The 14,575-nt window shown below is 45.0% G+C and overlaps 1 protein-coding gene across 1 annotated transcript in view; it reads right to left on the bottom strand.

Moving 5' to 3' along the window:
- The window catches only part of MYO10 (myosin X), a 242,585-nt gene that overhangs the window by 32,241 nt on the left and 195,769 nt on the right, over nucleotides 1-14,575 (bottom strand). Inside the window, exons 20-24 of the mRNA XM_019518465.1 lie at nucleotides 9,167-9,291; nucleotides 8,926-9,040; nucleotides 1,926-2,032; nucleotides 655-867; nucleotides 306-345 (exon numbers count right to left, since the gene is read on the bottom strand). Coding sequence (XP_019374010.1) covers nucleotides 306-345; nucleotides 655-867; nucleotides 1,926-2,032; nucleotides 8,926-9,040; nucleotides 9,167-9,291 — 600 coding nt within the window. The remainder of the gene's footprint in view (nucleotides 1-305; nucleotides 346-654; nucleotides 868-1,925; nucleotides 2,033-8,925; nucleotides 9,041-9,166; nucleotides 9,292-14,575) is intronic.

Genomic DNA, 14,575 nt, shown 5'->3' on the forward strand with positions numbered 1-14,575 from the left:
CTTCCATGCTATTTATTCACAAGGCCCACTCCTCTCCATGTAACATGATGAAGTGAAAGTGTTATGACATTTACCCACAGACATTTGAAAGCTCACCCCTAAGCACACGGTTCAGTCCTTGCCAGAAACTAAATGAAGCGTGATGTGAAAGAAATCCCCATGCAAACAACTATATCAAGTTTCCTTTTGCTTCACCTGCCAACTCCAGCAATAAGTTCAGTCTAACTGCCATGGATGCCTTTTTCTTTTTAAATGGTTGGGATGAGATATAAATAAATAGATTGGATCAACACAATATCATTTACCTGCTGGGCAAGATGTTCTGCTTCCAGCCTTTGTCTTTCCCTGAAAGGGGAAGGGAAAATATTAACAAAAATAGGTGAGGAAAAAGAATCCTACACTAGGGAGTAGCAGAATTTTCAGAGGTAATGTGCTACATACAAGTGGTAGCCCAAAATAAAGCCACATAGAATACCATCTCCCCTTGCCAGAGCATGTGAATGTGCAAAAACCACTAGGGTTACACATCTACCTTTCAGCCTCACAGGTAAAGCTTTATGAAGCCTTTCATTTTTTTATTTGAAGTGAAGGCTATTTTGCGTGAAGCCTGAGATGACCCCTTCAAATGCATTCAAATAGCTGGGCACATTATACCTTTCCTCCTCCTGTTTCCTCCTCTTCTCTTCCTCTTTCCTCCTCTTCTCCTCCAGCAGCTGTCTGTATACACGTCGAGCAGTCTGGCCTCGCCACTGCTTCTGGAAGACTATGGCTGCTTTCTTCAGGCGAAGGAATGCCCTCCTAAGGAGAAATGCTCTGTAGTTCTTCTGTATCACCACCACACAGTGAAGCACCTTCCTATACTGCTTTCTGAAAGTCAGAAGGCATGTTTTTGTAAATAGGGTCTGACAAAGCATCTAATGGAGATTTCTACATAACCAAGATAGTAAAAAGGACAGGAAGCTTTAACTCTGGTCTTGTGACAGTCCTCCCATTCTGGCTTGTCTTATCTCTCCCTAGGATACAGACAAGGTATTTTTGTGAGAAGGCTAGCTGTATTTTCACTAAGTAAATGCACACCACCCAGCCTTACATTTTTTATGCCCCGAACAAGGAGACATTGTTAGAAACTAGAGCAGTTTTTGATATATATCCTGCATTTGTGAAAAGAAAAAAAAAAGTCACGGACAGCAGGGTAGTTTTATTCTTATAAAAAGAGGTATTCTCGTTATTCTATATGACATATTGTTCAGAATATATGGATAGGACTGATATGCACATGAAAAGAAATGACCTCATTATGCAAACAACTATTGAACTGTCCTCTACAGAAAACAGAAATAAACAGATGGGACGTACTACCCTGACTAATGCATAAGGCATGGAACTAGGTAAGCAAATAAAACACCATAATTTAGTCACCTAATTTCATTGCTTCTTAGGAAAGCACCATAAGCTGATTAGTTCTTTTTGCCTTTTTTCCTCTTCCTGCAAAGTGACCCTCAGATGGTATAAATTAAGATTTTCATAGATTTCATAAACATTAGGGCTGGAAGGGACCTCGGAAGATCATAGAGTCCAGCCCCCCGCCCAAAGGGCAGGAAGTCAGCTGGGGTCATAGGACTGGTATAACCCACTGACATAGCCAAGGGACTCTGGGCTTAGTCCTATGATGCCATTACAAGGCTGGACTTCCTTGCCTTGTTTGAATCTTCCACAATCTGATGCTTCTACTATTAAACATAACTAAAGCCACTTTTTGTTTTACTTTAAAGGACTGACACTAGGCAAATCAGCAAGATTTCTGCAGCCATTTACAGGACCTGGATGCCCAAGTGCCATAACAACTTAATGTTTAGCAATCACTCCCAGTGGAGAGAATCATTAGCCCACACTTTCCCAGTTAACATTCCCACACAGCTACATACCGTGCCATGTGGCCCAGGACGTGTGCTCGGATTGTCATGGCTGCCTTAGTGACTTCTACCTCTCGCTGTTTCTCCAGCTTGTGTTCCAAGGACTCCCGGAGAAAGACCTAGGTGAGAAAAGTGCTGACTTAAGTGCTCCAGTCCCCAGACTGCTGCTGTGTCATACAAAGGGCTGAAGGGATATGGAGTGTCATGGACAGCCTCTCTGTCATTGACAGGAGGAGTTCAGAATCCAGCATAGATTTCCATTAAAGAGAGAGAAGCCCTTAAAAAAACATCCTGGCAGTTGTTCCTCCATTTTCCAGGTCAGGGCTGAAATCCTGACCCTAGCCAAATCAATGGGATTTTTGCCATTTATTTAACTAGGTCCAGGATTTTACCCAAACTGTCTACTCACTACTGGCTGCACTTGGTAGCATTATTACTGAACTCTCTTCAATGTAGCCCTGTCCTACTGAAGACTAATACATAAGCAAAAGAGCCATGTTTTAGCAACACAAAACAATGCCACTTTGACAGAGGCAAGATAATTACCTTGAGCTTTCAACTGTTGCAGAGTAACAGGTTACTACAAACATTTGGGGTTTGTCTCTACAGCAATTATTTCACGTGGAGGGCTGCTTACAGAGTTTTGGCAAGCTGTTGAGGGCTGCATGGGTAGCCCCACCCCTTGACAGGTGCCCCGCCCCTGGTTGCCATCTTGGAACTGGAACTCCCACCCTTAACCTCTGACCTTTGCCACTGGAAGTCCCTCCTCTTGCCCCTGGAAGTCTTCCTTTGGGGAAGAGGTTTTGCTATCTTAGGGGGAAAAAGAACAAATTACATACTAAAAATCAAACACCCATAATAAGATATTTTAATGCAATTAAAAAATATATTTTTGCCCTGATTTGTGGGCGGTTGTGGCATATATGTAGAAGTGATTGCATATAGGGGTTTGTGGGGATGTGTGGGTATGCGAACCATGTAGTGCAGAGTAGCCAGGCAGGAATGTGGGGAAAGCAGGAGTGGGGAGTGGAAGCAAGCGGAAGTGTGGGGCCTGCACCAATGTCTCAGGGCCAGTGCTGGCGGGGCCCAGAGTGGGGTGGGTAGGAGCGTGGGGTGCAGGCTGGCAGGGGTCTCTGGAGCCAGGCTGGCCTGCACCAGCAGGGAGAGGGGGGTGCTGGCTCAGCTCCACAGAGCTCCTGCTAGGCGGGACCCCGCATTCCTGCCACCCTGTTGCTGCTTGGTGCAGAGGAAAGCGCCTCCCCGCTTGCTGCCACTGGGCAGTGTCTGTTGTGGCTGCCAGCCTGGAGCCCGCACCATGCTAGGCTGTTGTGTGGCTGATTCTGTGCTGCCCAGTGGCTGTTCCATTAGGTAGCACGGAGATGGTGGTGAAGCAGCTGCACCACAGCCTAGTGCGATGTGGACTCCAGGTGAACGGCTGCAGCAAACACTTCCCGGCAGCAACAAAAAGTGGGCCGCTTTCTTCCATGCCAAGCAGCAGCTTCTGAGGAACAAGCTGGTGCTCAGCGCAGGGTAAAGCAGCCACTCCCCTTCCCCATGGCTGGCGCCCCGTGCTGCAGCCACTCAGAGTCCATGTGGGGCTACCTGCTCTCTGCTGCCACTGCTGCCCTACAGGGTGGCAGTGATGCAGCAGAGAGACAGGACAGCCCTGTGCACACTCCATGAGTGTGGAGAGGCCATTGTTTCCCTGGGCTGAGCATGGGGTCAGGGCTGTGTGCTGCTCCCTGCCTGTACCATGGGGCTGGGATGGGGGCACTGTGAGTGAACAGGCGTGTGGGAGCCAGCAGCAGCCGGGCAGGAGTGTGGGCCCCGCGCCGATGTCCTGGGGCCAGCACTGGAGAGGCCCAGAGCAGGGCAGCAGGAGTGCAGGGTCCTGCCCAGCAGTGGCTCTATGAAGCCAGGTCAGCCCCCCCCTCTCCCTGCTGGTGCAACCCAGCCTGGCTCCAGAGACCGCTGCCAGCCCATGTCCCATGCTCCTACTGTCCCGCTCTGGGTCCTGGGACACTGGCACAGACCCCACGCTCCTGTTCACTTCCATTTCCCCAACCACCACTTTCCTGCATGCCCACTGGCTCCCAGCTGCATGGCTGGACTGTGAGGCTGAGCAGGAGCTGGCCTGGCTCCAAGGCCTGTGTGATCCCCACAGTCCCCCCCTGCCCCCCTTCTTACCTGAATTTCCCATGCTGGCATAGACGCAAACAAACCCACGATCCCAGGCCAGAAGCCCCTGCAAGTTGGGGGCTTCCGGCTGTGGGTAGTGGGGGGTGCAGGGCAGGGTGGGCCCTGCTGTTGCAGGAGCCTGTTGGGGCTTCCCCTGAGTCCTACTGCCCCTGGCTCCTGTCATCTTTGACAGGAAGGAACCAGGGGCAGATAAATAGTAATTTTCCATTTTCTTATGGTCCCCACAGGCCTTAAATAGCCTGGCAGGCTGAAACTGGCCTGTGGGCCATATTTTGCCCACCCCTGCTCTACGGCCATCTAAGTCAGGCTGGGCACACGGCTGAGAAACAAGCCCTGCCCACACGTGCCTGCTTTGCAAGTATGGCTCACAAATATGTGGAGGAGACAAATCAGCTGTGATCCTGACCAACCCCTCCAGCATGGTGCCCATTCCTGAAAATTCTGCTAGCCAGTGCCCAGACCCCACAGAAATAGAACAGGAATGGCAGCAATAGAAATGAGGGCAGTTTTGCATCCAGGGACCTGCAGAAAAATCATGTTTTTGGCCTGTTCTTAAGCAGAAGGCCTGCTGTTGTTCATCCTTGCTGTCTAGTTTGACATGAATGAACTCCCCACCAAGTCCTACTACCTTCTTCCCTCTACCAGTAGCTTACACAATGTCAACCAGAACATCTGCTCTAGATGCAATTTAGCTGTAAACAGAACCAGCATCTCCAACAAAAACACAGCCTGATCCTCCCAGTCAGAAGGAAAGGAGTATGTATACAAAGCTAAAAACATCTCAGTTAAGTATGCTGACAGGCTATAACCCCCTGTGCACTGGGAATGACAGACAAACTCTTTGATAATACTACAAACCAATTCTTAAAGCACCTGACAAATGGAACTGCTCAGATTCCTGCGACCCTCCCTTAGAAATCTGCAGTGCCAGAGTGAACATAGCTATACAGGGAATAAGCACATTTCATTCTACAGAGCAGGCCCTTAAGACTGGCACATACAAGCCAAGACATGAGTGCATAGTGCAGCGCAGGCATGCCCAGTGAGATTGATATGCACATATGGAGAAAAGAACCCATTTAGCTCTTGCCCACTGCAAAACTTCTAGAAACACAGTGAATAAAAAGCACTCTCAGTTGCCCCTTTCACAAGTAATTAAGGTTTTACACATTACATATTTGTATCAGGGCGTTAAATGCCTAATTTCTCAAGGATACTCGTGCCATTGCCATACCAGTTTTAAAAGACAGCATATGGTTGCTGAGGTATAAACTGCAACTGGAATGGGCAGAGATGAATAACAGTCACGTACTCACAGAACTGAAACACTGAAAATGCTGATTTTTTTTGTTTTTCAAATATGCAACTTAAGAGAAAGTTTGCTCCCACATACAGTCTTTTAAAGTCCTTGTTCAGCCTGAAGGAAATTTTTCTTTTAAGACTGAATCATGACCTGCTTCCAAGAGCTGTTATCAGCAGAAATGCTGGTACAATCTTACCCCAAATGGTGCTCATTAAGTCTATTCATTGTGCAGTCATGCTATGTTCTCTCAGGGGTTGAAGGGCTTTTCCAGACTTTTTCTTTCACCCTACCATTTAAAATTAAGTCTTCTGGCATTTATTAGGAGTGTGAATAGCCTGAAACTTGCTAGGAGTTAAGGCTGCATCAGTGAGAAGACAAAAGGTAGCTTCTGGGGAAGTGGCCTGTATAAAGTGAGGTGCTGGTGTGGCCCATGTCGGGCTATGTATATCCAAGCTTCACTGTGGAGAGCAAGAGGGGTTGAGGGCTACCGCTGCTTCTTGTGCTCATAAGGCTGCCACTGCAGTTGAGCAGCCGCTTTGCCTCATACCTTCATGTTTGTCCCCTCTCCCCCTGCAGGTCCTATTGGGTGATGCTCCATTCCGCTGTACTTTGCCATGAGATGAGGAAGGAATAAAAACCATAGTAGACTTCACGTGACAAAAACTGCTGTTGGCCCATGTGTCTGGACCTGGAATCCTCACTGCCAATTCAATTTCAGTGAGCACAAAGGAACAGATTGTGAGAAAAGTGCAATCTGGCTACATAGCAGGAGACCTCTGTCCCCATCTTGACATCCATTACATAAAGCTATGCATCTTAATAAAAGTCAGAGGCAACTTAAATGTATTCTTCTGTATTGGCATGTTCGTCAATCAAACAGAAAGCATTTCCCTTTCAGTGGTAGTTAACTTTAGGCGTGCAAAAAAATCTGACACCAGTTAAAACAGCAGCTCTCCCCAGGGAAGATATAATCCAGTCAGTTCTAATTGCAACTGGAATGGGATTACAATAACTTGGTTTCCAGTCTACCCATGAGAGCACACAATTCAGCAGCACTCTCTATATGCCTTTGTGTCCAAAAGCTTGCAAAGAAGAAATTTTCCAACTATTTAGTTGGTCTAATAAAATATGTCTCCCCAGGGGAGATATAATCCAGTCAGTCCTGATTATAACTGGAAAGGAGGGATTGGATTTTCACAACAATAACTTGGCTTCTAGTCTACCCATGCAATTCACCAGTAGACTCTCTATATGCCTGTAGAAGGGTGTTTGTACCTGAAAGCTTGCAAAGAACAATTTTTCCAACTAACTCCTACTGCTCATCAGTATAAAGGCTGCAGTACCCAGCTCTCTGTCTTTACTCACTAGATCAATAGTCCTTTCTTTCAATTTTATTCTGCTCAAGCACAGTCTGAAAATCCAGCAAGGCTGATTTCCTACTAAGAGATTGATTTAAATGTGCTTAAAGTAAGGGCTTGTGCGTTCTCCTGGATAGGTAAGAACAATAACTATCCCAACTCGTGTCCAGATCCCGCAATGTTAACATCACTCTTATGTCAAATCATAAAAAGCTGCAAAAAGTAACTAGATATGACATCAACAGACACTGTTGTTTTGTCTCTTTCGGATAATGTGTTATGCTCTGTGCCTACAATGCTGCTAAGGGTCCTCCACCTCCTTCCTTTCCTCAGTAACAGGAAGGGCAACTTAAAATAATAGTTAAAACAGCATTCTGGGTTCGATGTAAATCCAATTTCTGAGAGAAGTGGCTGTCACTATTCTTGGCTTCTTCTGAACTAAAGCATCATGAGTGACACAGGTGATTGTGTCCCTAGGTCAGACAGGCAGTCTGGCATTAATGTTGCTGCATCCAAATAAGCTGCTTGTTATCTCGTTGGCTAGTATTTTCTTGGCTCCATGGGTGTTTCTTGCTCAGCCCAGGGAAAGTTCCAAGACCAACTTAGATGTCAACTAAGGTCTTAATGTATATGCATATTTCAAAATAGTGTGGATTTTGTGTAGAGCCAGGTCAAACTAATGTGCTGCTTCCGGTAAAGTGTGGGGTTTGTTTTTGGGTTTTTTTCTACGTCTGCAAGCAGCCTATGAGTTTTTAGGTCCCAATAAAATGCTGGCAGGATAGTTTCCATTCTTCCTTGTTGATCTTAATAGCTCATTTGGAGTAACTAACATGCCACCTTTTGTTGGGACTCCATCTAGTAAGAGAAGGAATTATGTGGTACCTCCATTCTCTTCTTACCAAGCAGTACCACAAGTGGAACTTTCAAAGTCAATGCGTGCTGTGGAAAGCCATGCTGAAATCCATGGGACTTTACAAGGTCCCTTGGAAATTGTTTCCTTAGGGTTAAAGAACCCCAAAAGGAAGGAAAAAATGCGCTACAAATCATGTTATCTAGTTCCCCCCTCCCATGCAGGTTCTATCAGGTGATGCTCCATTAAGCTGTACTCTGCCTTGAGGAAAAAAGTGGTTAAAACCTACTAAAAATACGTCAATCTGTTCTACTTTTGGGTTTTCCCTTATTTTCAGCAGTGTCATTGGTGCCACATCAGCAGAAAGAGAACAGAGAGATGGAGAAGACCTACTGGATGATCTTGACAGAATGGTTTGTTATTTACAGTATTCTTTTCTGTATTTTCTAGCACTTTACCTAGTGCAATTTAAAAGTTTCCTATCCCTCCCCTTCACTACAATAAAGAACTCCTCCACCTGCAATGCTCTGAAAAACCTAAGAAGTCTAGGCCCACAAAACAGCTGGAAAAATGGAATCTGCAAAGAACCATTCCCTTGGGAATGATCTTTTTTTTGTGTTGTAACCTCATCAATATATGTTTCTAAAAACATGAAATATCTGGGGGGTTGGAAGCTTGTGAACTAAAGATATTCTTTTTGGGGGCTGTTATTTTTGTTTTTAACTGATTTCCCATTTTTCTGGGTTAAAGATGATACAGAGGCAACAGCTAGCTGCCTGTTCATAGACAAGTCCACTTGCAAGTGATACCAAGGGAGTTAACAGAACCTCACAAAAGGAACTTTAGAGTTGGAAAGGCAACTAGTGTTTAGATCCTGATTCTGCCATTTATAAACATGCTGGTGTTTCTGCAGTGGAGTTGGGGCACAGCAAAATATAACTCCATCTGATCTGAACCCTTTAACCTGCTGCTATAAATGCTTAGGCGCCAAGAGTTACTTGGGAAAACAGGGCCATTAAACTAAAGAAGCAGTCACTTCAGTCAAGTGACTTGCATGGGGAAGTGGCTGTGGAATCAGAGTGCTAGATGTTGAATTTTTTTTGGGTAAGGACCAATTCTCCCCATTATGTGCATTCAAACAGTGCACAGCACAATGGGGCCACTCAGCTCTGCTGGAATGTAGGTAAGAAAGTACAACCACAGCAACAGCAGTGCAGCTGAAAAGTACTGCACTACAGTCTTAAATTTGAATGAGCAACAGCCACAGTGTTAGAAAATTGTTCTCCAGTCAAATGATTTTACCTTATTTTTCCCAAGCTGCCACTCTGTGCTTGTGCTGTCATACAAATGAAGGAGGACAGCACATTTCCCATTTAAATCTTCAGGCAGGGTCAAGTTTCTCATTAGGACCTTATACCTGATGAGAAAAAGATATTATTAATGGACTTTACAATGGAGATATTAGCTCTACTTTATTTTTGCTTTTTTGTTAGAGAGCCACGAGCTGTGTTTAAATCATACAATTTTCCCAAACCACATTTACCTTTTATAAAAATCCTGAAAGGGCCTCCTCACTGGAAAGCCTGCCCTTCGTATCCTTACTGTTTCCAGCATCCCAGAATAACGCAGTTGGTTCAGGACCACAGTCTGATCAAACTGGTCAGGCATCTAGAACAAGGAGAGTTTTAAGCAAAATAAAAAGTAGGTTTCTTTATATCAACAGCTGTTAATGCAGCCACTGCAGAATTTGTTTCATAAGACCTTGGGAAAATAAGCGAAGAGCTAAATCCAAATTAAGGGACTGAATCACAGGTTAGTCAACACCTAAAATACATTATGCTGGCTACACAGTTTCTAAGGATGTGGGCATTTTAACACAAAAATATTTCTTCAGGATGAAGCAACCTAAAAGGGCAAATACACAATGTCATCTTCATATTTACAGCATTATATCCCCAGTTTAACCTCAGCAGCCATCCCTTTCCACTTTGTTTCTGTTTACCAATCAGGTTTTGCTCTCAAATAAAGAAACAAGGAAAAGGATCACAGGAGATCGAAGTCAATAGATGTGAGTTTGTAAAAAAAAAAGCTTTAATTTACATTTCTTGGAGATAATCAATCCTGCTCTGCCAGGCATCTCTGATACAAACCTGGCAGGTTAAGACCAGTTAGAGCAGCAGAAGGAGGAGGAGGAGGGTTATGTAAAAAAAAAAAAAAAAAAAAAAAAAAAAAAAAAAAAAAAAAAAAAAAAAAAAAAAAAAAAGAAACCTGTAAGAACAGCAAATATTTCATTTTCTGTTTCAAGTTTCAAAGATAAGTTTGCTAGTGGCCCCTCCCCTCCCATATTAGTCATGTGCATTCACCACTAATGCCAAGGAACAGACTGCTTCTTTTAATCTGTATACAAGGAAGAAGGCATTTGTCAGATATTCAGCTGCAGAATTGGTTTCCTTTGGCTTACACTTAAGGAATTTTAAAAGGAAAAGAGAGGCATCTGAAACAGCAGACACACAAGTGCTCCGAAATGAAACGTCAGTGGTGCACCCTGTTGAAAAGGCAGAAGTACCCCAAACTGGCTACCTTTTGTTATACTTGGGAATGATGTCTAACTTTTCACCTAAGGCTACAGTGAACTGGTAAAAAGCTTAAACTATCATGTAAAGACACTAAAGACTGGGCAAGATGGACAGGGGCGGGCAATTATTTTGGGCAGAGGGCTGCTTACTGAGTTTTGGCAAGCCATCAAGGGCCATATGACAGGCAGTCAGGAGCACATAAATATTACTTTTCTAAATTTGTTAGGGGCCCCATGGGCCAAATACAATGGCCTGGTGGGCCACATCTGGCCCGCGGGCCACATTTTGCCCAACCTTGACATAAGAACAAAATTTCATTGAGACCCACAGCAATCAGTGGAACTACTTACCTGCATATGAGTGGAAGCACCTGGTTTGTAGGGGCAGGACCAGAGTGCTCAGTCCATTTTGTGATTAACCTAGAGGGCAGGATCCATCACACGTTTGGTTTATACAAGACCTGATCTGGCTACTGCTGATTTCCTTGGGAACTGAATCTAGCCCTCATGCAATACTGGTTCAAAGTCCTTTCTCCATTACTCAAAATAGCACATTTCAATTACACCTCTATACTGCTCATCAATCATACTGTACATAAAGCTATGCCACTTGTCACAAGTAACCTTAAGAAAAGCCACCCTCAAAAATGCATTTAGACCTTCCCAGCTTTGTGCCATTATGCACCTTCAGCAGCTGCAAAGAAAACTAACTGCAGCATAAAAGAAAACCCCCTCTGCCAGTAACAAACCAGATTTATTAGTTGGTATTGTATATTCAGCAGGTACTTTAAAAAGTAACCAAAAGTGTACAGAAGGGCACTTAAAAATACGAGTGCACTAGTTTGCTGTTTTCCCCTTTTGGAAAACAGCAAACCAAATGAAAAAAAAAAAAGACGCATGTCACTAGCCTCTGCATTTCATTTCCCCCACGTTAATATTTTCAAGTTTGGCCCTAGGGGCAGCAAAAAGCCCTGAAGCAAACTGCTCAGCTCTACCAAGTCGTTCTATAAAGTTCGGTAGCACTCACCATTGTACTGGCTCCGCTTTGGCAGAGAGGCCAAAATTCATATGGAAAACAACTGCCACACTGACCTTTTCCCCGCAGCTAACGACACTGAACAAAAATGAACACCATTCCTGTGTTTTAAAAAGTGCTTGGTCACCATAGCAACCCCTCCCATTCTCAGGATAATTAGAGTGGCGTGGCTGCAGGATCTGATATAAGGCTAGAGGGAAAACAGTGGGCCAGTGAGAAATTCAGCCACTAAAACCAGCAATGACTATGAATCCCACTCCAGAGATTGCACCTCTGTGTTCTAACCCCCTGGTCATTCCAAGTATCGTATTGAAGATTATTTTCTGTTATCAATAAAATGATTTACAGGCAGTCCTCAACTTGCAACATTTTGAGTTATAAATGTAAGTGCGAAATGTTGTAAATTGACACCCTGTTTCGACTTTACAATGCTTGATCCAATGCAATGCCATACCAGCGAACAAGTTCGCTGCATTGCTTACCTCCCTGGAGAACATCTGTTCAAACCTCCTTGGACACTTTCTTTACGTAAGCAAACAAGACTCCAGAAAAACATGCAGACAAGACTCCTGAGAAGACTCCAGCCAACAACCCTCCAAAAGTCCAACCAAGAGCCTTTCAAAATGTCCAGCAAAGTCACCTCAAAGAAGTCCTTCCAAATCAGTACCATTGCTAGTTACAATATAAATACATTAATGTAGCTATATTACTCATCTATAATTGATAGAGTACAAAATTCTGGGGTATTTTTGGTGAAAATAGGGTATCGGACCTTGGTTCAGGAACCAATCCCCCATTTATAACATTGTTTCTTATGAGAAAATTGGTTCCGAGTTACAACGTTTCAACTTAAGACATGGTTTTCAGGAACCAATTGTGTCCTAAGTCCAAGGACTGCCTGTATTCTCAAACCTAAAGCTCTAGGGAGTCAAAAGATTCACCTGTAAATGAATGAATGACACAGACACCCCTGCATGGTGTTTTTGTGGCTCATTTTTGTAACTGTATTCAACACACTTGAATTTCCACTTTCCTCTGAGCCCACACAGTAAGCACCGGTATGCATCTGGTATATAGTGCCCTAGGACAAGATACATGTCAACGACAGCCATGATACCAGTACTCTCCTGGACTGCAATTACCAAGTGCTCTTGGTACAGTGGAATAGTTTTAGATCATGGACAAACACACTGTTTGTGGTCCAAGAATCACTTTTGGGCTAGCCTAACAAAATCTTAATTACAATGTATGAGCACAAGCACAATAATCTGCTTGCCTTCACTGCATCAGAATAACTGAGAGTTGGGGAGAGGGGAGGCAAGTGGAGTGGTGCTAGGGGTGGGGATGGGGTAGGTGGTCACCAAGCTGGGTATTTTATTCTCCTCTCAAACTAATGCTTTGCTTTGGAGAAACACACTGCTTTATAGCTGCTTTGCATGATTCATAGATTCATAGATTAAGGGTCGGAAGGGACCTAGTAGATCTTCTAGCCCGACCCCCCGCCAGGGCGGGAGAACAACAAAAAAACCCCAAAAAGAGAAACGGGACTCAAATGAGTCCAGCCAGGTAGGCATCCAGCCTCTTCTTAAAGACCCCCAGGGTAGGGGCCAGCACCACTTCCCTTGGAAGTTGGTTCCAGCTCCTAGCCGCCCTAACTGTGAAGTAGTTCTTGAGGATGTCCAATCTATACCTCCTCTCCATCAACTTGTGCCCATTACTCCTTGTTATGCCAGCGGGCGCTAGGGGAAACAGCGTCTCCCCCAAACCCTTCTGGTCCCCCCTAGTGAGTTTATAGACGGTCACCAGGTCCCCCCTCAGCCTTCTCTTGTGGAGGCTGAATAGGTTCAGGTCCCGCAGTCTCTCACTGTAGGGTCTGCCCTGTTGTCCCCGGATCATGCGGGTGGCCCTCCTCTGGACCCTCTCCATGTTGTCCACATCCCTCTTGAAATGTGGTGCACAGAACTGGACACAATACTCCAGCTGTGGCCTGACCAGCGTTGCGTAGAGGGGGAGGATCACCTCCTTGGCTCTACTCGAGATGCACCTGTGGATGCATGACAAGGTCCGGTTAGCCTGATGATGGGCCTGAGTACCAGCTAACAGCAATCCTGCCAGACCCAGGCAGTTGAAAATCAGGAATCAGGACACGTGACTGATTCGGAAAAAGTCTCATTATACACCTTTCTGAATTTCTTTTCAGATTTTGAGCCTTTAGGGATAAAGTAATATTTTGATGGTATTTTCCTGCAACTGTATGGGCTAACAGCTCGTTTATTTGTTTGCTTGTTTTACTGAAGACCGTGATTGTCAGGTCATTACCTGACTCCAAAGGCCCGTATTGTAAGAGAAATAGCAAACACCATGAAGAACTCAAAGAACCTTGCCTGCCAAACACCATGAAAGATCGCAACACTGCACTCCATTGAATTAGGCAACTAAACTCCTTTCATCTCTTGTGCATGTGCCTTCCCTATATGGTCTTTCCAATGTTTTTTAAATCACTCATTGACATGTGACATTACTTAGAAGCAAGGCCAAATTAGGCCCTGGTGTAATTTCCCCTTCCAAGAACAGTTATACCAGCAGCAAAATTTGGCCCTTTAGCATTTCAGCCTTTAACAAATTTAGTTATTACTGCAAGGGTTTCCAGCATTATGCAGGGCTCGTTTCTTCTATGAATTTTAAATAGCCATCTCCTGCTGGGTGACATGTGTCCAGCACATGGTAGGGGATATAGGTTTCACACTACCTGAGCCTGTAGTAAACTGGCTTGTCCACAGAAAGACCGAGTGGTTACTCTGCTCTCAAAAACATTTCTCCCTTCCCTTGAAGCAACACATTGGCTCAGACACCACAGACATCTCTGGGGTGCATGCCTGCAGACAGCCAGGAAGGGAGTCAGAACACAAGGTATCTGAACATGTCCCCATTTCACAGCTAGAACTGAGACAACCACAAAAAATGCTTGTTCAGTCCTGGGCTTAGTACCCCAGCACTCAGCATATACACAGAGAAGGATTGTTTTAAGAGCCTTCTTAAGCTAGGCCACTTTATCTGGCCCATGGGGCCCATAAAAAATTTAGAAAATATTTATCTGCTCCTGGCTGCCTGTCAAAGATGACAGGAGCCAGGGGAAGTAGGACCCAGGGGGAGCCGCAGAAGGACTGGGCAGCCCAGGCCCACCCCCCCCTGCCCCCAGCCATTTCCCTGCCCCTGCACTGCTCCAGCACCACCTGGCTCCCGGACTATGCCAGTACAGCGTGGAGGGGAAGAGAGAATATGTGCGGGGGAGGGGCATTGGGGGGGGAGGGTTGTGTATGTGTTCGTAGGCTAAGTCCCAC

Source organism: Gavialis gangeticus, unplaced genomic scaffold, assembly GCF_001723915.1.
Source record: "Gavialis gangeticus isolate Ggan-Ray unplaced genomic scaffold, GavGan_comp1, whole genome shotgun sequence".
Classification (NCBI taxonomy): domain Eukaryota; kingdom Metazoa; phylum Chordata; order Crocodylia; family Gavialidae; genus Gavialis; species Gavialis gangeticus.